This window comes from Rutidosis leptorrhynchoides, chromosome 3 (assembly GCF_046630445.1).
Source record: "Rutidosis leptorrhynchoides isolate AG116_Rl617_1_P2 chromosome 3, CSIRO_AGI_Rlap_v1, whole genome shotgun sequence".
NCBI lineage: Eukaryota > Viridiplantae > Streptophyta > Magnoliopsida > Asterales > Asteraceae > Rutidosis > Rutidosis leptorrhynchoides.
The window spans coordinates 650,185,250-650,212,483 of record NC_092335.1 but is presented as its reverse complement, the minus strand read 5'-3'; the positions used below and the strand labels follow the sequence as shown (position 1 = coordinate 650,212,483).

Below are 27,234 nucleotides of genomic sequence, written 5' to 3'. Positions count from 1 at the left end.
GATATACGAGACTTGCAACTTTACAACTATATAACCTGAAAGCTATGAAGTTGCAGCCAAAGATGACAAATGGGTGACTGCTATGAATGAAGAAATAAGAATGATCGAGAAAAACAACACATGGGAGTTAGTTGATCCTCCAGAAAATAAAGAAATCATTGGAGTAAAGTGGGTTTACAAAAAAAAGCTCAACCCTGATGGTTCTATACAAAAACACAAAGCAAGGCTGGTAGCTAAAGGCTATTCACAACAACCAGGAGTCGACTACAATGAAACTTTCGCACCTGTAGCACGACTGGATACTATAAGAGCTCTTGTGGCAGTAGCAGCTCAACGAAGGTGGAAGATTCACCAACTAGATGTGAAATCAGCCTTTCTAAATGGGTTTCTAGAAGAAGAAATATACGTCGAGCAACCACAAGGGTTCATTAAGAAAGGAAAAGAAAATCAAGTCCTAAAGCTAAAGAAAGCCTTATATGGACTTAAAGAAGCGCCACGTGCTTGGTATAGCCGCATTGACAACTACTTCACAAGTTCAGGATTCAGGAGGAGTCAAAATGAGCCCACACTCTACATCAAAACCCAAGGTAACTCTGACACTCTCATTATTTCCTTGTATGTTGATGATCTTATATATACGGGAAACAATGAGAGAATGATACAAGAGTTTAAGGAAGACATGATGAAAACGTTCGAGATGAGCGACCTTGGTTTGATGCGCTACTTTCTTGGCATCGAAATCAGTCAAGAAAAGGAAGGAATCTTCATATGCCAAAAGAAATACACAGAAAATCTCCTGAAAAAGTTTAAACTATACGGTTGTAAAACTGTAGCCACGCCACTAGTTGTCAATGAGAAGATGAGAAAAGAAGATGGATCGGAGAAAGCAGACGCTTCAAGATTCAGAAGTCTCATTGGAAGTCTACTATATCTAACAGCAACAAGACCAGACATCATGTACGCAACGAGTCTACTATCCAGGTACATGCAAAATCCTACTCAAATACATTATGGAGCTTCTAAAAGAATACTAAGATACTTGCAAGGTACCATGGACTGTGGAATATGGTACAAGTCCACTATAGACTCGAAGCTTCATGGATACACAGACAGTGATTGGGCAGGATCAGTGGATGACATGAAAAGTACTTCAGGATACGCATTCACACTTGGATCTGGTGTATTCTCATGGGCATCAAAGAAACAAGAAACGGTGGCACAATCGTCAGCTGAAGCCGAGTACGTCGCAGCCGCAAACTCAGCTAATCAAGCTATATGGTTACGGAGAATTCTGGAAGACATGGGCGAAAAACAAGATGAAGCCACTCAAATATTCTGCGACAACAAGTCTGCAATCGCAATGGCAAAGAATCCAGTGTTCCATGGTAGAACAAAACACATTGATATCAAATATCACTTCTTACGAGAAGTCTCAGCCAAGAAAGATATTGAATTAAAATACTGCAAGACAGAAGAACAGGCAGATATTTTCACTAAAGCACTACCAAGACCCAAGTTCGAGTTCCTACGCAACATGCTCGGAGTAACCTCGAAAAATATTAAGGAGGAGTGTTAAAATACTAATATTTTTCTAGATAGTGCTTAGCAGATATTTAATAAGATATATTCTAGAAAAGTGTAGATATTAAACAAGTGAAAAAAATCAGAAAGGACTAGAAGTCCTAAACCGACATAGAAGGTATATAAATAGATGATAGGATGCCAACATGGATGTGTAACAACTTCACAAATAAAAATACAATCAATAAAATATCGTTCTTTCTAAAACAGAGAAGTCTCCATATTTATATTATTCAAAAATAACCCCTCATCTATAACACTTCAACAATATTGCTTACTAGTAATAATCACATCTAAATTTAAACAAGTCACTACATCTAAACAATTTACAACATTTCTAACAACGTGGCACAACTTATGACAATTGTGAGATTGCGATAGATACTCCTGCACCTAGCCAACTAGACTGCTACCAAAACAAGCATCTTGATGGTATTAATACCCAAAATTCAGCTTTGGGGGATATCATTGCAGCTATTGAAGATGAAAGCATACAAATTATTGGAATCTATGGTGTAGGAGGTGTAGGAAAAACTACACTGGCCAAGGAAGTTAATTCAAGAGTAAAGAGTATGTTTGCTGATGTTGCATTTACAACTATCTCTAAAAACTTTGATGTTGAAAGGATTAAAAATGATATTGAAAATGCAAGAAAGCGAATTATGAAAGGCGAGAAGATTCTAATCATATTAGATGATGTGTGGGAGGAATTGAATTTAGATGAATTGTGCATTCCGTGGGGTATTCAACACATGAACTGCAAAATTTTATTGACATCTAGAAGAAAACATGTGTGTGAGAATATGAATGCTCAGAGTGTAATCTGTGTGAACTCTTTGCCACAAGAAGAGGCATGGATTCTTTTCAAACATGTTGTTGGTGACAAAGTGGAGACCGACACCGATCTGACTTCAGTTGCAAGGGCGGTTGCTAAAGAATGCGGTGGATTGCCACTGGTCATTAACGTGATTGGAAAAACTTTAAAAAACAAAGGTATCAGTTCATGGAAGGCAACTTTAACTCAGTTACAGAAAAATGCTTTGAAAAACAAAGATGTCGATGCAACAATAGAAACGGTATATAACCGTCTGAAGCTAAGCTATGATTATCTTAAAAGTGAAGCCCAATGGTGCTTCTTACAGTGTAGTTTGTTTCCAGAAGACGCTGATATCTGGGTGGAAGACTTGGTACTTTATAGGGTAGGTTTGGAGAAGTCTAAGGAGATTGAAAGCATAGAGGATGTAAGAAGCACTGTTCAAAATGCAGTGAATATCCTCATGTCTTATGGTTTGTTGTTGGATATTAATTCCAGATTTTACATCAGAATGCATGATGTTTGCCGTGATATGGCATTGTCAATTGCAAATGAAGGTAGTACAAATCATTTTCTGGTGATGGCCGGGGAAGGTTTGACTGAATGGTTGCCAAGAAACAACATCCAACAAAGTTACACGGGGATCTCACTGATGAAAAATAGAATAAGTAAGCTTCCTGAAGATCGTATTAGCCTCCCAAATCTTGAAGCTGCCTATTTGCAACGTAATAGATTGTCATCGATTTCTGATGAATTTATTGAAGGAATAAAAAACGCTAGAGTTTTAGATTTGGCCTATAATCAGATCTCATCCCTCCCACAGTCATTAGCTAGGCTCTCACAACTTCACATGCTCAATCTTGAGGGAAATAGATGTATATGTGAAATTAGTATAATAGGTGAGTTGAAAGGCCTTGAGATTCTAATTCTCAATGATACTGATATCGAAGAAGTTCCTGAATGTATTGGTCAATTGGTTAACTTAAGGCGGCTTGAAGTTATAGATTGTTTTAAGCTATCTTATATATCACCAGATGTCATTTCGAAGCTCAGGCGGCTGGAAGAGTTACGCATTCAATTCCCGGTCCATTGCAAAGAAGTTCACGAGTGTGTTGCTGCGGTGAACTGTTTGTTGAAGCTCACATGTTTGGAATTACTAGTGTCAATTCTTTATGAATTTTCTGAAGGTTTTAATTTTAATAAACTCAAAAGGATTCGCAATTCAATTCATAGATACTGGTTTGAATTATGTATTTGCCATCTATAAAAGCCGGTTAGAAAAGGAATTACGTCGGGTTACTTTCCAACACATTTGTAATTCAGAACGTTATCTTTCTTTGAACATGAAGTATCGTGTGTTTCCAATCTTACGGATGCAAAAGCTAATTGAGGTAAGTCGTCCTAATTGGAAAAGTCTAAATGAAATAGAAAACTTGAATAACGTCATACCGGACCTAGATCGAGAAGGTTTCAGTAATATAGAATGTATTCATTTGGAGAGTTGTAAGAATGTTACATGTGTAGTGGATACAAGTGATTGGGGAGGGAATGCAAATGAAAAGTTTTTAAGGAAAGTAAAGAACTTGAGTTTGAGGCAACTAGGTAAGTTAGAGGTTCTATGGAAATGCCCAGATGAATTTATAAGTCTTACTAACCTAGTCACCCTTTACATTTATGATTGTCATAAGTTAGTAAGACTATTTCCATTGAGTGTCGCAAAAGGGCTTGTCTCACTGAAGGAGGTTCAAATTGTATTTTGTGAAAATCTAGAGGAGGTGATTTGGGGTGAAACTGAAACGGATGAAGTAATTGTCTTTCCTTGCCTTACCACTATTGAGTTAGATTTCTTAAATGAACTCAAAAGCTTCTACTCAGGGGGCAGTTGTAGCATCAAATATCCATCATTAGTGAAAGTAACATCATATGATTGTAATGAAATGGAGATGTGGGGACATGGAAGCCATGAAACACCCAACCTCAAGTTTGTGAATCATGTACCACTTGATGGACGTTTTTCCATTAATGAAGCCGTTGTCAAACTTCATGTGGCACAAAAGGCTAGCTTAGCAGGTAATAAAAATGCCCTAATCACTTAAACATAGTTATTTCAATTTAATTGGCCAATATCCATAGTATGTTCTGTTTTGAACAGGTACTTGAGAACAAGACGAGAAGATAATTACAGTTTCCAGAGTTAACAAAAAAGGTAAGTTGCTATTTAAATATCATGAATTTTCTGTTTCAAATCACACTACTATACTAGTATTTTTATATCTGGGTATCGGAGATTGCATAAGATATTTGATAATGTTTGAGTGAAATAAAGATACTGCTATACTGATAACAGTTGACGGGCTAATTACGTATCTTCTCCCAACAAACCCTTTTCTTACTTGAACTATGGTGTCAAAGTTAGATTGTTAAGTTTTTTTTTTTTTTTTTTTTTTTTTTTTTTTTTTTGGAAAGGCAAACTCACCCACCCACCTAAATCTAACTCGAATATATACACCACGAATTGTCCTAAACAGGACTCGAACCCTCAACCTCAAGGTTGTAAGGGTGACCTCGATACCGCCAAGCCATTGGCTCTTTGGTATTAGATTGTTAAGTTTACTATGTAAAGATTGTAATTAATGGCTATTTTTTTTTTTTTTTTTTGTTGTATTAAAGTTACAGGAGTAGGACCAATCGATGACGTCATGGTAACGATCCCATCAAATTTTCAAATGGAAACTCTCAATTTTGACACTGATTTGGGAGTTGGCACACATTATGTGAATCTTTTTGTATCATCTTGATGCATATCTTTGGTTCACTAGTACAAGTAGTACTTATAATACAATGTTAGATGTATTTACTTGAGTTTGAACTTCATCTTAATTTGTTTTACAGTATAATTTTTCAGAAGCACAAATCTGTTACTCCGTATTGTACTCTACTATGATATATAATTGCGTCATTTGTCACTGTGTTTCACTTACATAAGCCAATTTGGAAATAGTACAATATGTATATACAGGTGATACTGTATGTATATGTGACAATATATGTATCAACTACTATGTGGTTCCTTGCACTTGCATCATGGATCTGCACCACCAGCACCATCAACCCCAGCTCACTATGACCAAAGTACTTCCAAATTCTAGGTGGTAATTATGACCCATTTGTAGATACAAACCAAGTACTTCGAAATTCTAGGTGGTAATTACGACCCATTTGCTTATAATTACGATCGACATCCACTTCAATCAATAGTTCACATTTTATGCATGGAACAGTTACAAACTCTGAGCTCGCTGGTGCATGGAACAGTTACAGCAGTCGTGGCGGATCAACCGTGGACCACTTTAAAGAAACCAAGAGAAGACAACATAAAGAATAAATAATTCCAATTCACCAAATCGTACATCAAGATTCTAAGGTAATAGTATCTTGTTCTTTTTGGGTGGTAATATTCAGAAATTCACAAAGAACAGATTCTATTCTAAGGTAACTGTGAGGACAGAATGAAGTAATTTGTTTAATTTCTTTTTTTTTTTCTTTTTGTATTTACTGCTAATCAGTGAATTTATGGTCCATATATAATTGCATCATGTTTCTTTTCTCCAGGATTGTATATACACTTTTCGCGGCCTTTATTTTGTTAGTAGTTGGTAAAGGTAGCAATTTTGACCCATTTACATACAAATGGGCAGTTTTGGTTATTTTTGTAGCAGATCTAATATCTTAAGTTAGAAAGTTTTACTAAAAGAAAGCGGCTCACATAGGTCAAACGAGTCGAAACTCGAAAGTCACCTGAAGTATATTTTGATGTGTAAAACCTCTCGAGTCACTTTATGTAAACCCTAGTTAAATTATTGTATCAGTATAGTTGTTGTAATCATATGATAAGTTTAAGCACACCAACTATTTATTTTAACCAAATGATAGATAAGTGTTTGTGGCTCGCCATGACCCAAATTGTTGTGACCCTATTTTGACCCATTACCCAACTGCCTGACGTAGTCCACGTGTTTTACTAGCGTAATCTTACGAAACATCAAGATCTATATTTCGTGCCGTGTTTTGCAGAAATGGAGTAATGAATATTAACAAGTTCATTTTTAATACTCGATCATTGTAGTAACATCAAAAGTCACTCTCACGTTGGGCAAAACACGAACACCACCATCTTTCTTCATGCAGGATTTCATTTCTTTACTTGTTTATCACTCCTTAGTTGTTCACCATAATCTATAGGCATTGACCATACTGTTGACCTGTTACAATTCAGATAATAATTTCTAGCTAGAAAAGTCAAAGTCAAACTATCATCCACCACGTCATCTAAAACAGATCCTTGAGACCTTTCTTCAACCTGAGGTGACGAGTCAGTACAGTCACACGAGCTCGACCCACAACTGTACAATGGTGTTGTTCCTGCCCATAATTTACACGGCGATGTTTGTTTGGAACTATATTTGTAGTCTTCACCCGTATTTGGAGGCACGGGTTGTTGTGGAGAGGGTTGGTCAACTTTTTGACTTTTGTTCTTCATCAAGTAATGTACTGTCTTGTTTGGGACGATGTAAAACACTTGTCCCGGAACCATAAGGGATTTAGGACGAACGACAATATCAGGATTTTTAAAAAAGTCGGGGCGAGTTATACTGTGTCGAGGATTCTTCTACATGATTTCAGCAGCTGTTATTGATCTTCGATGATACTCGATGTGCCTACCTGGATGCACCAATTTAAGCACACCTTTCTTTATTGTTGAAGCTCCCATTATTGTTCTTATTGCTTTCAAAGTGTAAAGCTTACGAAAATTGAAGGATATCAGTCTTATAGTTATTTGTGTTTCTTGGATGTATTGATTGTTGTCAAAAAAGCAGTGGAGTTTACAAGAAAAAGGTCTACACAAAAATGATTCTCTTTGTTGTAAACTTTTTAATTGGATAAAAATGTATCTTGATAGATATTGGGTTTAAAGTTCAATAGATGAAGTTTTTTTTGTTCCATACAGGCCAGCTGGTAACTATTGCTGTTGTCCTTTTTGGTCATTATAAAATAAAACAATGACTTACACATTTTTTAAACTACTTATACCTAATTTTTTCATTAGTCTTATAAGATATGATATCTCAGGCTTGTTGTTGAATTATCATATAGGTTTTTCTCTTGTTCTTTTCATTAATTTTGTAAGGCAAGTCGTATACGTGTGAGCGTGTCAGCAAAGTACTTGCCAGGACACAAGTAAAAACAAAGTCTGTAGCCTATCTGAATGTGAATGTAGAACAAAGTGTTATTTTCACTATTTTTTTTTTGCGATTTTTGTCGCACTCATGTTTGTTACAACGTAATGTACTTGAAGTTGACTAAGTATTCATTCTACAATAAACAAGTTGGCGATCCTTGTTTTATAGATTATATAAATAACCAATTGAATATGACAAGAAAAATAGAAACAAAAGAATAAATGACTGACAGGAAACAAAATAGCAGCAGCAGATTCGTATATGTAACAGTGATTGAATAATAACGAAGAACAATGGAATGATAAAGATATTTTATTTATTCAGTTGTAAATAAAGCTTACAAAATCAGTCGAGATCCTCAAAGATACCTCACTAACCACTACCCAAGCCTAAGCCGCTTAGAAAACGCACACCTAAACTAAGACTCTCTTACTATCACAACCACTATATGTTATTCCCTAGCAAGCCACTTAACTAACTCATTAATCTGAGCTGTTCATCCGATTCCTTCTTGGTAGGCTTTCCATGTCATGAGCGTGTAGCTGAACCAAAGAGAAAGTAAGCCCCGTCGCTATTACTACAGCCTTTCACTTTAAGCGAGCATAGGCCCTCTTTCCTGATTCATCTACGAGTATCCTTCTTGGGCTAAATGATGAGATTAACTGGTTGATCTCTATTAATGATACATACTATAAGAAGAAACACATTTTAATTATTAATTAGTATATTAAATTAAAGAAATTCCTAAACATAGCCTTAACCCCAAAATGCTATCCTTAAGATTTCAAGACATCCATTGAATATTTGTATCATTCTTATAACCACCCTACTAACCTACAACAACAATAACAACAAAACCCAATAACACATGAGTGGTGTATGGGGGAGGTGAGATGTAGACAATCCTTCCCCTATCCGAGAATAAAAAAAGTCATTTCTCCGCTCAAAGTGGAACACTCTCAAAAGTAGAGAAAGTCATCCCTCTCTCTATTCGACAGATAGAGAGATTGCTTCCGAGCGGACCTCCGGCCAATAAGTAGGAAATTGTAAAAAAAAGTAAATAAAATTGAGACGCTATGAAAATGGTATAATCAAATTTCCATGAGTTTTAAATCCTGTCTGGAATTCAATTTAGGCTCTAAATGACAATCAAGATGCCAATAAATCGACGCTTGTTGTTGACTCAAAAATAGAGCCGAATTTATTTGTACAAATATTTTGTGCACAATATTTTCCTTAAAGATAGCTATCATTAGAAAGCTCTTTAAATTAATTAAATCATGTATATATTTACAAATTATAATTGGATTACTATTAAGTTAAATTAAATGGGCTTTGTTTTAGATAAGTATTGAATGAAAAATATAATAATATAATTGCTTCTTGAACAATTATAAGAAACTGAGTTTCAAATAAATTGTACTCCGTATACCTTGTTTCTTTTCTTTTCTTTTCGAAAACGCCTATAACCCACCGACTTTGGAGGCGGTTAACATAATATATAGGTTTGCCTAATTCCTATTTTGGATACGCGCAAAAAATTAAAAACCCTAAAACTTTCTTTTTCCTGCCGCATACGAAAACAAACGTAACCCACGAATTTGGTTTTCGAATTCGATGGCAAATCTCGAAGATTCGTTTCTAGCAGATCTTGAGGATCTTTCCAACAATGATAATGAAAACTTGGACGCCATGGAAGATGATGTTAGTGGAGATTTGGCTTCTGATATAGAAGCTATGATCAATTACGATGATCTCGATAGTGTCTCAAAGTTACAAAAGACACAGAGATATACCGATATCATGAAGAAAATTGAGAATGCTCTTAATAAGGGGTCAGACGATACAGAGTACCAGCTGATTGCTGAATGTAATGAATTGTCGGTTGACATAGAAAACGAGATTGTTATTATCCATAATTTCATTCGTGATAAGTATCGCCTCAAGTTTCCTGAGCTTGAGTCTATTGTGCGCAACCCAATTGACTATGCGCGTGTGGTGAAGAAGATCGGTAATGAAGTGGACTTAACCCTTGTAGATCTTCAAGGGCTGTTACCTTCGGCTACTATTATGGTTATATCTGTTATAGCATCAACTACCAGTGGCAAACCACTTTCTGATGATGTTCTTAAAAAGACAATTGAGGGATGTGATCGAGCTCTTACGCTCCATGAAGCACGGGAAGAAAATATCATGAAGAAATTGTTAACAGAATTGAAAAGTGGCAAGAGCGGCATCCTGCAAAGCAATCCAAACCACTTCCTGTTCCTATTCTGGGGTGAACGGATACGTATATCGATGGTTGTAAGTAGAATAACAAATGACCATTGAATCAAATTCGAAGAATGTACAGTGTAACTTATTAATATGAAATCCAAATATTCCACGGGTACTACCTACCCGTTAAAATATTTTTCATCATTAACAGTTTGTACGAAAGAATTTTTAATTACAATCTTTATGAAAATATACTTGCATATATATTTTCTTCGGATGTAATTATGAATTTAATGAGTCAATAAGATATTAAACTCATTTGATTTTTCGGTTAGAATTGGAGTACATAATCTTTAAAACATTAAAGATTACATAATCGCTATGTAGAACGAAAACAAATGATGTAGAACAATACGTAGAACGATGATAATCAATGTGGAACAATATATAGAACAAAGATCATACTCGAAGTTCCGATGAGGTTTTTGAGGTATGTGATGTTGATATCCGAGATACAGTTTGTGAGGTTGAGATTTTGGGGGTGACAAGAGTACTGTCGGCGTTGATGATGGTGGTAAAGATTATGCTGCTGGTGCTGGTGCTGGTGTTTGTAACCTTTGCACCGTATTTTCTAAAGCCACTACCCGAGCGCGAAGCTCGTTGACTTCTTCTATTATACCGGGATGATTGACGGTTGGAACGAGCGAATGAACAAGATTTGAAATATGGGATAGTATGTAGTCATGACGAGATACTCTAGAAATGAGCGAGAAAATGGTGTTTCGAATAGGTTCGCCGGTAAGTGCTTCAGGTTCATCGTTAAGAGGACAATTTGGTGGATGGAATGGATCACCTTCTTCTTGCCTCCAGAGATTTAGTATATTACGAACCCATCCCCAATTCATCCAGAATAGATGATGGGAAATTGGTTGATCCATTCCGGTGACGCTGTTCTCGGAGCTCGAATGGAAATCCATATCGGCATAGCTATCGAAGTCGGAGGAATTCGAACTGGATGAAGAATCCATCTTGTATAGTCGGAGAAATGAATTTTTGGTTTGGAATAGATTATAGAAATTGGGTTTGGTACTCTTCAATACATAATTTACATATGTATATATAATACCAAAATCCCGTGAATTACGGAGAATTTTTGAAATACGTCAAGCAATGTCTATAGTAACAGATACGCTAAGATATGAATTTTGTCTATACACTATCGATGCACTAAATGCAGTAAGACGTATCTAGACTTAAGAATGATAAGCAGGCAGTTTCCTAAGGATGATAAACAGATGATTTCCGACTAGAAATGATAAGCAAAACTTTTGACATGTAGACACGGTCAAAGTCCAGACTCACTAATGCATCCTAACAACTACCAGTTAGACACACTAATGCAAGGCCTGGTTCGCTAAGACCAACGCTCTGATACCACATGAGACGACCCGACCCAATCCATAGGGACGAATACAATAACATATGATAACATTGTGAGGTACTTGACCTCTATATGATACATTTTACAAACGTTGCATTTATTCTTAAAAGGCAATCTATCATTACATCAAAAGTTGACATGTTCGCCTAACATTTCATAATATCCAAATGACCTAATCTGTCATATACTTAATAATAGTCTCTAATGATCTTCAATGACTCGAATGCAACGTTCTTGAATCCTGGCTTAAATGGTCCCAAATAGTATCCTTAATATGAGCTAGTGCACAGCGGAAGACTTAATTCATACCTAAGAATAACATGCTTTAAAATGTCAACATAAAGTTGGTGAGATATAGGTTTAATGCCGGCAGCGATATAAATATAGACCACAAGATTTCATATGTAAACATTTTAATAAAAATATTCTAAGTGGTTGAGCACTTGGTAACCATACTTAACATTTAATCACGTCGCATATTCCCTTTATTATGAAATCTTACTACACCGTACCAAGTGTAGTCACGAAACGAAGTACTGTGCAACCGTTGAATACTGGTCGTCCAGTCCGGTTGGGGTTGTCAGGCCCGATAGATCTATCAACAGGATTCGCGTTTACAATACCGCTGTAAATAACAGTTACCAAGCTACAGGGAAGTATGCCAGTGGTACAACTCAACGTAGAATATATTTTTCAGTTACTTGTGTCCATAACGTAAAACATAAAATACATGTATTCTCATCCCGAAATATTTAGAGTTTAAAAATGGGACTATATACTCACTTTGCCTTGAAGATATGTAATTTCGACTTGGTCTCCGATGGATATCACGAACCTATCCATATATAATATATCAATACCTTTTCTTTTTAAACAATCGTCACATATATATACTTATAATACTTTTAATACTTTTAATAATTCCTTAGTCCGTAGTTAGCAATCCGATGTTAGTAATTCAATTTTAATGGTTCATTTTAGGTGTTTAATAAACCCCCAATGAAATAAATAAAACCCCCATCATATATGTATTGGTCGAGATTAATCTTGACCCACGGTACCGGTGTTGTCAAATGACGTGTTGCGTACATAAAGTACCGGTGTTGTCAAATGACGTGTTGCGTACAATCATGGGATCTTATGATTAATCTTCTCGTATTGTTTACGGGTGATCCTGAACCATATAAAATTAAATTATGAGTACATATATATAAAATATCATTTTATTTTAGAAAGATGTGATTTATTTAATTTTCTCCAATTATTTTCGTAGCTAAACTAGTCTTAGATATCCGATCTCGTTTTGGTCATAGTTTCTTCGTTACAACTCCGTTTTCGTTGATTCAACTTGCCACTTCCTTGGATCGAGTCCCTCTTTAAGACTATGAACTGTAAATACCTTAGTTTGTATTCGAAATCACAGGTCATAGGTCAAACTTTGGTGAAACTTATGAAGTTGATCATTTTTGTTACAAAAATATCATTTAATGACCATTTTTCTAAAAACACTTATACTTTGAATTAAATCATGAAATTTTTATGTGTTAACATATTCATAAGAAATATCATTTTTCCAGAATATAAACCTCCAATTCAAAGTTCAAGATAGTTTTTAATTATCCAACCCAAAACAGTCCCCGGTTACACTCCGACGTCGTAAAAACAGTTTTTAAGGTGTTCTTTGAAAAACCAAGTTTTACCTTGTTAAGTTAGCATATATTTATGATATATTACAGGTCTTGAAGTATTTTAAAAGTTAAGTTAGAAGGATCTATTTAGTTTGCAAACAAATTTGAAAACATTCAAACTATGTTCTTGTTGTTAAAATTTTATACCATATAATAAGATAGCTATATATATATATGAATCGAATAAGGTTATGAACAAAGTTACTACCTCAAGTTACTTGGACAAGATTGCTGTAAAAGAGGAGTAAGAACCTAGAACCAAAAGAGTGATGGAATTGGATGAAAGATTGGAAGTAAAACTTGTGTTCTTGGAAGGATTCTTGAAGTGTTTTTGTAAGGGTTTTCTTATGATGTTTAAATGTTGTTTTTGAAGCTAGTTCATGATGAAAATTTGCTGGAGTGTTTAAGGGATTCTTTTCTTTCTTAAAAGAGTGTGTTTTAGTTAAAGGAAATGTGTAGTAAAATGAAAATAGAATGGAGTATAAATGGTGGTGTAAAAGGTGTATAAGTTTGTAATTTTGTGAAAAAATCTTTTAATCATGTGAAATTGTCATACTAGATAACAAAAGTAGTTACCTTATACATAAGGCATGAACAAGGGCTGGTTGGTGGTGATTTGATGTGTATATACCAATAGTAAATACGTATAGAAGCTAGGTATGATACGAGTACATATACTCTAGATATACGTATAGAAATCTTGTGAAAAATGGAATGAGAATTCAAATATAGCTATCTTTTGTGAATATACTTATATTGTTTTATGTATTTAAGTCCTTAAAAAGTGATTAAATACATTATATATACGATATATGTATAAACATTATAGGTCATAAGTATTTATGTCAAATAACGTTACGTATGGTTATCGTTTTGAAAACTTAAGTTAGTAGTTTCAAAAAATACTTATAACTTATTGTTATTAATAAAAAATGAGATATTAAAACATTCTTAGATCATGTTAAATATGTATATATACATATATATACACAAACGTATAATTATCATATATTATATAGTTCGTGATATCATCGGTCAAACTAGACGGTCAAACGTTGTGTAAAACTCTTTTCAAACTCATAAATCTCAACAATTTAGATTGCTTATCATGTTGGTAAGGTTTAATTTATGTAAATATTAATCTTATAAGTGTAAAACGATCGGAAAAATCCGGGTCGTTACATTACCTACCCGTTAAATAAATTTCGTCCCGAAATTTGATAGAGATCGTCATGGATAACAATATGGGTGTTTTCATGACGTATATGAGGTGATAATGGAGTTTTATCATTATTGGGAGGTATAGATACAACGGTTCGATCAAGTGAAGCGCACAAGTGAAGCTATTACAAAAGAGTGAATTGAGTAAATATGGATTTGTTTGAACCGATAACGTGGTTAGAATTGATTTCCGGAATTTATGGAAAATCTTACGTAATAAGATTTGGTTCTTTGGTGATCAGGATCTTCTTTGATTTAGTGCGGCGATCTGTTTCGATTTCTTTGTCGAATATTTTGCTATAAATCCACTTCCTTCTCTTCCTTATTTCCACAACTCACATCTTCTATCCTTTCTCCTTCAACTCATACCTTAAAGTATTCTTTTAAATGCTCCATCCCGTTCTAATTCTTGTTATACTTCTAACTTTCATATCTTGCATTCTTCTCTTTCATTTATCGCCAGAAGAATCTATTTACTTCTATCCTTTCCTAGGAATTATAATGTTTTTAATTCTCCCGTGTCTTTACGTTGCAATACGTATTGATATACACGGTTTGTAAATCCTGGGTGATTTTCGGCCTTTGTATTCTTCATTATTTTTCAAAGCTTCATACTTTCGTTTTCTCTTCCCGACTTCGAGTCAAGCGAGTAATGGTCCGGAATTTGTAGATATGAGATTCGAAATGAGTATAGCTAATGCTCTAAGAAAGAAATGGTAATAGAACAATTTTGATTTGTCAAATTACCAGAATACCCCGGAAAAGATAGAACAGTCAGGATGACATGTTCCTATTATTTTTGAGAATTGGATAGAATGTAAGAGCCGTGTAACATGGCACATGATGATGGTACTGTGAATCATCACATTTTATTAGAAACTTAACATGACTTACTGTAATATAATGAAGTTGATCAAGTTTCATTATATTATACTAATTCATGCATCAGTTCCCAACACTGCTTCAGAACATTCCTATTTTAAACTTGAAGGTTTTAGAACTTAGAAACTAACACAGTTTCTTTTATGTTGTAACACATATATTACGGGGAGATAAATATTCTCAGATAAGAATAGTTGTGAAAATATCTCCAGAAATATGGAGAATATGTATAACGGAAGATATGAAGATATCTTATAATATCTAAGATAAGATGATGATGAAGAATATCATCGGGAAAGGTTTAGAATAAGGGGTAGGGTTTTTACTAATGGTTTCAGCAGGCACTGAATCGTTTGAATCCTTTGAAAGCAGATTCAATTCTTGTGATTTATCCACAACCTCTTTCATACTTTGCTCAAACCGTTTTCCGGTTCCAACTCTTCTCTTTTTCCGAGTTTTATCAACACACCGTGCTTCATCATCAAACTTTTGACTGTTTAAAATCGTTTATAATTTTCGCTGCTTCATCAGCATTTAAAGAACTACTTCATAATTCAGGGTGTTTTTCAGAAACTTCACCTTCGGAGTATGAAATCCTTAGGAATAGACGTTATAGGTATGACTGAGAAGTTTTGCGAGATTTTTAAAATACTAATTGCGGATTCCGCCAAAAAAGATGACAAGCTGCTGGTACATGATGTCGTGGAATATGAAAGGTTCTCCGATAACAATGGTGAAAGGACAAGGTATATATATCGAGGTTATAATAAGAGTAGTCCTACTGAGAAATCAAAGTGGAGCTGTGACAAAATCGACTTATATTGAAAAGAGAAATGTAAGGTTGTTTTTGCCAATGAATGATAAGGAATTTGACGCGGATAAGTTTTAACGATAACTTCAGTTTCGAAAGTTTCAGGTGTATAACTGTATGCATAAATCTTCCTTCCGTAGACGAGGTGCGGCTGGTTCAACTTCTCGATCGAGGTGTTTTCAAGAATCATGAAAAGATTTGAACGAGGATTATAATTGTCGAAGTACAAATGAGGTTTAGGATGAAATCAAGTGGCAAACTTGAAGAATTGTTTAGTTTCATATGTTATAATCAACATTTTATTTCATTTTAATTGTCCAAAGTTAGTAGTCCAAAAGTCCGATTGTCCAATGGTTCAATAAATTCGTATATAAATTAAATATATAATATTCGAGTTAATTTATACGTATCGTGACCCGTGTACCAGTCTCAGTGTCGATCACAACTCAAACAATATATATATTTTGGAATCAACTCCAACCCTGTATAGCCAACTCCCATCTTCACATATAGAGTGTCTACGGTTGTTCCGAAATATATATATAGATGGGTCGATATGATAAGTCGAAACCTTGCATACGTGTCCCGTTATTTAAAATGCGTAAAATAAATAAATATATAACATGACCCATTATACAACATGTTGTCTCAGAATTAATCCGACGTATTGTTGTACATGTGTCCCGACGGTATGTAAAGTGCGGAAATTAAATAACGATAAATAAAATTGCGAGAATGTAAATTGCGATAAATTAAATGTTAATCAGTTAGCTGGGAACAGTTAGCCGAAACAGTTAGCGTGGAATCTTAACAATGTTCATCATAGTTAATTCGTGTGTTTCTAACCAATTTTTAATTTGTCCAATGTTTCTTCTTTATGCCACTTGTTGGATTCGGATAGGTAAAAATCCAAATATGAAATTTAAATGGAAATGGTTATTCTGGGGTGAACGGATACGTATATCGATGGTTGTAAGTAGAATAACAAATGACCATTGAATCAAATTCGAAGAATGTACAGTGTAACTTATTAATATGAAATCCAAATATTCCACGGGTACTACCTACCCGTTAAAATATTTTTCATCATTAACAGTTTGTACGAAAGAATTTTTAATTACAATCTTTATGAAAATATACTTGCATATATATTTTCTTCGGATGTAATTATGAATTTAATGAGTCAATAAGATATTAAACTCATTTGATTTTTCGGTTAGAATTGGAGTACATAATCTTTAAAACATTAAAGATTACATAATCGCTATGTAGAACGAAAACAAATGATGTAGAACAATACGTAGAACGATGATAATCAATGTGGAACAATATATAGAACAAAGATCATACTCGAAGTTCCGATGAGGTTTTTGAGGTATGTGATGTTGATATCCGAGATACAGTTTGTGAGGTTGAGATTTTGGGGGTGACAAGAGTACTGTCGGCGTTGATGATGGTGGTAAAGATTATGCTGCTGGTGCTGGTGCTGGTGTTTGTAACCTTTGCACCGTATTTTCTAAAGCCACTACCCGAGCGCGAAGCTCGTTGACTTCTTCTATTATACCGGGATGATTGACGGTTGGAACGAGCGAATGAACAAGATTTGAAATATGGGATAGTATGTAGTCATGACGAGATACTCTAGAAATGAGCGAGAAAATGGTGTTTCGAATAGGTTCGCCGGTAAGTGCTTCAGGTTCATCGTTAAGAGGACAATTTGGTGGATGGAATGGATCACCTTCTTCTTGCCTCCAGAGATTTAGTATATTACGAACCCATCCCCAATTCATCCAGAATAGATGATGGGAAATTGGTTGATCCATTCCGGTGACGCTGTTCTCGGAGCTCGAATGGAAATCCATATCGGCATAGCTATCGAAGTCGGAGGAATTCGAACTGGATGAAGAATCCATCTTGTATAGTCGGAGAAATGAATTTTTGGTTTGGAATAGATTATAGAAATTGGGTTTGGTACTCTTCAATACATAATTTACATATGTATATATAATACCAAAATCCCGTGAATTACGGAGAATTTTTGAAATACGTCAAGCAATGTCTATAGTAACAGATACGCTAAGATATGAATTTTGTCTATACACTATCGATGCACTAAATGCAGTAAGACGTATCTAGACTTAAGAATGATAAGCAGGCAGTTTCCTAAGGATGATAAACAGATGATTTCCGACTAGAAATGATAAGCAAAACTTTTGACATGTAGACACGGTCAAAGTCCAGACTCACTAATGCATCCTAACAACTACCAGTTAGACACACTAATGCAAGGCCTGGTTCGCTAAGACCAACGCTCTGATACCACATGAGACGACCCGACCCAATCCATAGGGACGAATACAATAACATATGATAACATTGTGAGGTACTTGACCTCTATATGATACATTTTACAAACGTTGCATTTATTCTTAAAAGGCAATCTATCATTACATCAAAAGTTGACATGTTCGCCTAACATTTCATAATATCCAAATGACCTAATCTGTCATATACTTAATAATAGTCTCTAATGATCTTCAATGACTCGAATGCAACGTTCTTGAATCCTGGCTTAAATGGTCCCAAATAGTATCCTTAATATGAGCTAATGCACAGCGGAAGACTTAATTCATACCTGAGAATAACATGCTTTAAAATGTCAACATAAAGTTGGTGAGATATAGGTTTAATGCCGGCAGTGATATAAATATAGACCACAAGATTTCATATGTAAACATTTTAATAAAAATATTCTAAGTGGTTGAGCACTTGGTAACCATACTTAACATTTAATCACGTCGCATATTCCCTTTATTATGAAATCTTACTACACCGTACCAAGTGTAGTCACGAAACAAAGTACTGTGCAACCGTTGAATACTGGTCGTCCAGTCCGGTTGGGGTTGTCAGGCCCGATAGATCTATCAACAGGATTCGCGTTTACAATACCGCTGTAAATAACAGTTACCAAGCTACAGGGAAGTATGCCAGTGGTACAACTCAACGTAGAATATATTTTTCAGTTACTTGTGTCCATAACGTAAAACATAAAATACATGTATTCTCATCCCGAAATATTTAGAGTTTAAAAATGGGACTATATACTCACTTTGCCTTGAAGATATGTAATTTCGACTTGGTCTCCGATGGATATCACGAACCTATCCATATATAATATATCAATACCTTTTCTTTTTAAACAATCGTCACATATATATACTTATAATACTTTTAATACTTTTAATAATTCCTTAGTCCGTAGTTAGCAATCCGATGTTAGTAATTCAATTTTAATGGTTCATTTTAGGTGTTTAATAAACCCCCAATGAAATAAATAAAACCCCCATCATATATGTATTGGTCGAGATTAATCTTGACCCACGGTACCGGTGTTGTCAAATGACGTGTTGCGTACATAAAGTACCGGTGTTGTCAAATGACGTGTTGCGTACAATCATGGGATCTTATGATTAATCTTCTCGTATTGTTTACGGGTGATCCTGAACCATATAAAATTAAATTATGAGTACATATATATAAAATATCATGTTATTTTAGAAAGATGTGATTTATTTAATTTTCTCCAATTATTTTCGTAGCTAAACTAGTCTTAGATATCCGATCTCGTTTTGGTCATAGTTTCTTCGTTACAACTCCGTTTTCGTTGATTCAACTTGCCACTTCCTTGGATCGAGTCCCTCTTTAAGACTATGAACTGTAAATACCTTAGTTTGTATTCGAAATCACAGGTCATAGGTCAAATTTTGGTGAAACTTATGAAGTTGATCATTTTTGTTACAAAAATATCATTTAATGACCATTTTTCTAAAAACACTTATACTTTGAATTAAATCATGAAATTTTTATGTGTTAACATATTCATAAGAAATATCATTTTTCCAGAATATAAACCTCCAATTCAAAGTTCAAGATAGTTTTTAATTATCCAACCCAAAACAGTTCCCGGTTACACTCCGACGTCGTAAAAACAGTTTTTAAGGTGTTCTTTGAAAAACCAAGTTTTACCTTGTTAAGTTAGCATATATTTATGATATATTACAGGTCTTGAAGTATTTTAAAAGTTAAGTTAGAAGGATCTATTTAGTTTGCAAACAAATTTGAAAACATTCAAACTATGTTCTTGTTGTTAAAATTTTATACCATATAATAAGATAGCTATATATATATGAATCGAATAAGGTTATGAACAAAGTTACTACCTCAAGTTACTTGGACAAGATTGCTGTAAAAGAGGAGTAAGAACCTAGAACCAAAAGAGTGATGGAATTGGATGAAAGATTGGAAGTAAAACTTGTGTTCTTGGAAGGATTCTTGAAGTGTTTTTGTAAGGGTTTTCTTATGATGTTTAAATGTTGTTTTTGAAGCTAGTTCATGATGAAAATTTGCTGGAGTGTTTAAGGGATTCTTTTCTTTCTTAAAAGAGTGTGTTTTAGTTAAAGGAAATGTGTAGTAAAATGAAAATGGAATGGAGTATAAATGGTGGTGTAAAAGGTGTATAAGTTTGTAATTTTGTGAAAAAATCTTTTAATCATGTGAAATTGTCATACTAGATAACAAAAGTAGTTACCTTATACATAAGGCATGAACAAGGGCTGGTTGGTGGTGATTTGATGTGTATATACCAATAGTAAATACGTATAGAAGCTAGGTATGATACGAGTACATATACTCTAGATATACGTATAGAAATCTTGTGAAAAATGGAATGAGAATTCAAATATAGCTATCTTTTGTGAATATACTTATATTGTTTTATGTATTTAAGTCCTTAAAAAGTGATTAAATACATTATATATACGATATATGTATAAACATTATAGGTCATAAGTATTTATGTCAAATAACGTTACGTATGGTTATCGTTTTGAAAACTTAAGTTAGTAGTTTCAAAATATACTTATAACTTATTGTTATTAATAAAAAATGAGATATTAAAACATTCTTAGATCATGTTAAATATGTATATATACATATATATACACAAACGTATAATTATCATATATTATATAGTTCGTGATATCATCGGTCAAACTAGACGGTCAAACGTTGTGTAAAACTCTTTTCAAACTCATAAATCTCAACAATTTAGATTGCTTATCATGTTGGTAAGGTTTAATTTATGTAAATATTAATCTTATAAGTGTAAAACGATCGGAAAAATCTGGGTCGTTACATTTATAGTCGGAAATACAATTTTCAAGTCGTGTAGTAAAAGGTAGTCATTTCCGTCGAAAGAACGACATCTTGATGACTGTTTTGAAAAACATACTTTCACTTTGAATTTTAACAACCCAAACCAAAACACGACAATTCCCGTTAAATTTCACAACATAAAAGAATTTTTTTTGCTGACTGACCCAGTTGCGCGGCGCGCCAACAGGTTGCGCGGCGCGCAGAACCTGTCTGGCAGCCCGCTGTCCCGTTTTACTTAAAATGCCAAAATGTTTGACCCGTTCCCGATGTCTTTAGCCAAAACGCTTTTAACCATGAATTCATATATATAAAACTAGCACGTTTAATTAATAAAATTAAGTTTACGAAGTGGGTCCCACATTGACCCATTTTGCCACCTTAAGTACCGAAATACAACATTTGACCAAAAGACTTTTAATACCAACAAAGCCGAGCATGGCGATTGGGGATACACTACCCAATCCTAAACGATCCAAAAGCAAGTCACTAAAGCAACTATGCAAGTCTTCTAGTCCTCGCGCTTACCCGAGCCACCGTCCGCATCGTATCTATAAAAAGAGTCAACAACGAGAGGGTAAGCTAACGCTTAGTGAATGATAATATACTACATACATATATATGCATAAAATGGACACGCCACATAAATAAACCAATACCGCATACCGGAGCGTCCAAGCCTAAAGGCAAGCTAATCTAAGTATACCGTACGATCACTAAGCAACAAGCTAATAATACCACCAATAAGGTAAGTTCACCAACGTCGATGTGAACAACGGCAATAAAATACACCCGGAGGGTTAACTACATCACGACAATACAACATTAATCACGAATTAGCAATTCGACAATCATGCAACATATCGTGCATATACCAATAACCGCAAATCCACAATAGTTAGCAATACCAATAGCATATAGTTCATAATTAAATATGCCAATACATAATTCATTCAACCATGGTTAGCCAATTCGAACAAGGGAAACGGTACTTACAAGACCGTTGGAGTTCATAACATCCGTTAGTGCTACTTAATCAACGCGTAGTCACTAATCCCCCGGGTGATGTCTTAACAACGCGACTCACTCACCCTTGACAATGTGGCGTCTTAAACAACGCGACGAATCCACATGCCATTCAACACGATGAGTGGTGTCTTAAACAACGCGACATCCACTCCTATTCAATGTGGTGTCTTAAGCAACGCGACATCCACTCCTTTACAAAGTGGTGTCTTAAACAACGCGACATCCACTCCTTTACAATGTGGTGTCTTAAACAACGCGACAATGCCACATGACGATCCAACAATGAGTAGTGTCTTAAACAACGCGACAATACTACTCGTTTCATAGAACGTGGTGTCTTAAACAACGCGACAATACCACATTCATACAACACAACTAAATACATTATATACACACACGCATAACTATTCCACTCACAACCACGTGTGATAACGTACACCCAAAATGTGTACTTTGCCAAAGGTAGTCAACCAAAACGCACAACCGTGCCAATTGGACCTATGCACAAGTCCATCAAATCCACCTACATGTGAAGTGAGCTCTATAGATGAGAATCACTTCACCCGACCCGCACCCATCCTACACATACATATGAATATAGGATATTAACACTCACCTTGAAGTCTTGAAGAACGCTTCCAAGTAAACCGCAACTCGCCAATGGAAAGTACCTAATCCATTATCACAATTACAACAATACACTTAGAGTGGATTCACAAATCAACCCAATTCGACACTTAGTGCAAATTTGACCCAAATGCACTACCAAGTACAAACCGCGCCCAAACTAACCAATAATCACTCACACAAGTGAGAATGGTCCTAAATATGCCAATTAAACCCGAACCCAAGTGTTAAACACGTGTCATACCCATTTTGACACTTGAACCTTAATTTTGACCCATAAAGGTCAAAATCTCATCCTTTACAAGATTTGACACCAAAACACATTTAACTCGGTTCTATACTTCAACTTAATCCATTTTAAGTTTATAAACCTCATTAAATCGCCAATTGGGTCATAATCACCACCAAACCCTAATTTGACCCAAAGTCACAACTAGTCAACCAAATTACCCTAAATGGGTTTCAACACTTCCATAATCACCTACTTAAGTGATTAAACTCAAATTAAAGTTCTAAACATGGCCAATTAGTTCGCCAACTCAAAATCCACCAACAATTAACAACAAACCCGATTACTAGCTTCACTAAACCCATTTCATCACATAAAAGGGTTTTACAACTAATTAACTCAAAACCCTAACTTGAATATCAAATTAAATAAATGAAATTCGGAGTTTGAGCTTACCAATACTATCACCGCGTAGCCGAGAACGAAAGGAACAACTTTAAAACCCGAGACTTTGAACGATTCGAGCTTCTTCTTCACCAAAACCTCTAATCTCTCTCTAAATATTTGGAAGGGATGAATGGACATGAAAATGATCCAAAACTGATCCAAAGTAGCTAATATGGCACACAAATCCGGCCTCCAAGTGAATTTACCCTTATACCCTTCATTTAAATAAATAAAAACAAAGGGAGTTCTGTCAGCGCGGTTGCGCAGCGCGCGGCCGCTTTGCGCGGCGCGCAGAATGCCAGCAACAGCTTCTTCGCCTTTATTTATGTGTATACATGTTTTAACCAAACCCATTCTCGAATATCTTTAATAACAAGTATACAAATTAAATATTCGGGTCTTACAACTCTTCCCCACTTAGACTCGATCACGTCCTCGTGATCCTCATCACTTAACCAAAAGGACCTCACTCAACGGTACTCATCATAAGTCCCAATCCGACTTTCCTAGGCAATTCTTCCCAACGAATCGCCTTCAACAACTAAATCGTCACCCGCGATTTATCCAAATCACCATCCGAGCACTAAAACCATGCTCATTCCCTAACATCGGGAAAACTCAACCAATCTCATACCGAGATACCAATCCCTTAGCGTACCATTACCGAGTACAGCGCTAAAAGCGACCAAGTCTCAACTTGAAGTCAACAATCCGAACGTTGAAGATCGAACCACATGAATCCTTACGGATTACACTTACCACTAAACACCCTTTGTAGCGTGCAATATAACAAATATGCCACTATCCTAACATCATAAGCAACGGCTAAAACCAAAAGCGCCCAAAACGACTATGGCAACGCTAAACCTAAGGTGTACAAAATCGACTATTGTCACACCCGTAACAACATGTGAGCGAAACACGGCTATCACATCACTAATCACACAACATGGTCCTCACGATCCCACCACCAGCGTATAAACAACCGATAGTTCACTCAACACCGGATGAAGTCAGCGGACCCTGTCAATGGTCATACTTCACCGATATATCACTACTCTCATGATGAAGTCAGCGGACCCCGAAGGTCATGCTCCACCAATATAACAAAACCTCATGATGAAGTCAGCGGACCCCGAAAGTCATGCTTCACCACTATAACAAATCCTAACGGATACCACTAACCATTCACGCTATCGAGCAAGAACCACCTATATCAAACATAGGCACAAAACACTATTTCTCTAGAAGAGAATCCGATACGCACATCCCTTAACAGAGGGATTTCACCTTTCTCGCCAAACACGTCCATTATCTCTCAACGAGATTTATCACATTACCACCTCGGTGATAATTTAAATCCAAACCATAAGTACAATTTTACCGAAATTGTACTCTACCCCAAATCGACCAAAACTAGGTCTCGACAAAATTTTCGGATCTACCAAAAACATCATCCGAAATATCATACTAACACTTTCCTCGCGCAGGAGTGCGACTCCCCCACTTGGAAACACGTTCCTATATCACAACTCGTACACCCGTACGATGCTACCAAAGGTAGACTTTACCAACAATTGGGTACACACGACCCATCACCACACCTTGCTCTAACCTTGAGCACACGAAGGATTTCAATCAATCCTTAAACACTTCGAACGAAAAGTGTACCACGATTACACAAACCATACCCTCGCAATTATCCAATTGCTTTAGTTTGTCAAGTTTCAACCTAGTCACTCATGTACTTAAGGGTTTCTCCTGGTACCCTACGTACAATGTAACTACAGCACAATCGGAGTCGACATCACGCTAGTAGGTATAAAAGAGGCACCTAATGTCGCGTTATGAAGACTCCATTACCAACATACATCGAGATTTTAAACACTCGGTCTCAAGGGTTCCAATCACCCGACGAACCTCATGGTTCATCACTTCACATAAAAGCGAACACGCGCTTAACAACCGAAAACCAAAACCCATTTCCATGGCTTGGTAGAAACATTTCCCAAATACTAAGGAATGCTTGGTTGCACCAAGACTTACGCCCTTCGCCCGTCAATCAAACATCAACATAGGGTACTTCCATTAGGAACGTCACCCGTAACCACAATATGCATAACACATGGCATTTAAAAACTCAAACTCAAACGACATCGAACATTCCCAAGACTTGTGACCCCTCATGCCACCATTGTAACATCTAGACGCGCTAGAATTCGATATACTCGTCCGCGTACCACCCGTGCTCACACTCGGACCCTTAGTCCTCTTACTCGGAGCACCATAAGAAACAACCTTTCTCTCCCTTGAAGGCTCACCCTTCTTCGATCGTGTATGCGACTCAAAACCCCTAGCCGAGTCGAATAATTCCGAAAACGATTTCGCTTGACCATTACCAATTTTACTTTTCAAGTCATCATTCAAAGTCCGATAGAAATCCCCCATTAACAAACGATCATTCCCCAAATATTCCGGACAAAAATGAGCCTTCGCCATAAAGGTCGTCTTGAGAGTACTTAAATACATAGATCCTTGTCGCAAATTTCGCAACTCATTACGCAATTCCCACAAGTCGGCCGAAGTCCGGAACTCCTCAAAGAATTCCTCCTTAAATTCGTCCCACGTTAAGGCCATAAACGGTTCGCCACAACTCTAGCGTTAAACTCCGCGTCATTCGCCTCGATCTCGTTTCGCGTCGTCAATCTCAAAATGCAAAACGATTAGTCCTCGAACGTATAAAATCGCACGCACAGCACCGCCCCATCTTGCTAAACACTCGTCGTACATCACTCGATAGACACGATTTGCACCCGTAATAAGGTTTGCAAGTCCTTATTACGCACACACGCCGCACCGACTCGTTAGTACAACGACCGCCTCGCTCGATGATATATGCAACCACAACATAAACAAAGCACAACGCAAGAATCAACATCACAACACAATAGCATATTTATATTATCCGCATTACTAATATAAACGTTAGTCAACCTATAACAAGGCACTAACTAAACCTATTCCGACCCGTAATCCTACAAGTCCCGCAACAAATTAAGCACATACAAAAGTCTAAGTCTAGGCACCTATCTCAAGTCACCTAAATCCCTTAGACCATGCTCTGATACCACTTGTAACAACCCAAACCAAAACACGACAATTCCCGTTAAATTTCACAACATAAAAGAATTTTTTTTGCTGACTGACCCAGTTGCGCGGCGCGCCAACAGGTTGCGCGGCGCGCAGAACCTGTCTGGCAGCCCGCTGTCCCGTTTTACTTAAAATGCCAAAATGTTTGACCCGTTCCCGATGTCTTTAGCCAAAACGCTTTTAACCATGAATTCATAGATATAAAACTAGCACGTTTAATTAATAAAATTAAGTTTATGAAGTGGGTCCCACATTGACCCATTTTGCCACCTTAAGTACCGAAATACAACATTTGACCAAAAGACTTTTAATACCAACAAAGCCGAGCATGGCGATTGGGGATACACTACCCAATCCTAAACGATCCAAAAGCAAGTCACTAAAGCAACTATGCAAGTCTTCTAGTCCTCGCGCTTACCCGAGCCACCGTCCGCATCGTATCTATAAAAAGAGTCAACAACGAGAGGGTAAGCTAACGCTTAGTGAATGATAATATACTACATACATATATATGCATAAAATGGACACGCCACATAAATAAACCAATACCGCATACCGGAGCGTCCAAGCCTAAAGGCAAGCTAATCTAAGTATACCGTACGATCACTAAGCAACAAGCTAATAATACCATCAATAAGGTAAGTTC

General features: G+C 36.0%; 1 protein-coding gene and 1 pseudogene across 1 annotated transcript; both read left to right on the top strand.

The window, feature by feature from the left end:
• Positions 1-1,300: 1,300 nt before the first annotated feature.
• Positions 1,301-5,780, top strand: LOC139902470 (probable disease resistance protein At1g61300). Its single transcript, XM_071885091.1, has 7 exons — positions 1,301-1,571; positions 1,963-3,522; positions 3,629-4,465; positions 4,862-4,912; positions 5,066-5,181; positions 5,288-5,312; positions 5,677-5,780. Exons 1-7 carry the CDS (start codon positions 1,301-1,303, stop codon positions 5,778-5,780), a joined length of 2,964 nt encoding a protein of 987 aa, XP_071741192.1.
• Positions 5,781-9,252: 3,472 nt separating this feature from the next.
• The window catches only part of LOC139902469 (U4/U6 small nuclear ribonucleoprotein Prp31 homolog), a 133,874-nt pseudogene continuing 115,892 nt past the window's right edge, over positions 9,253-27,234 (top strand).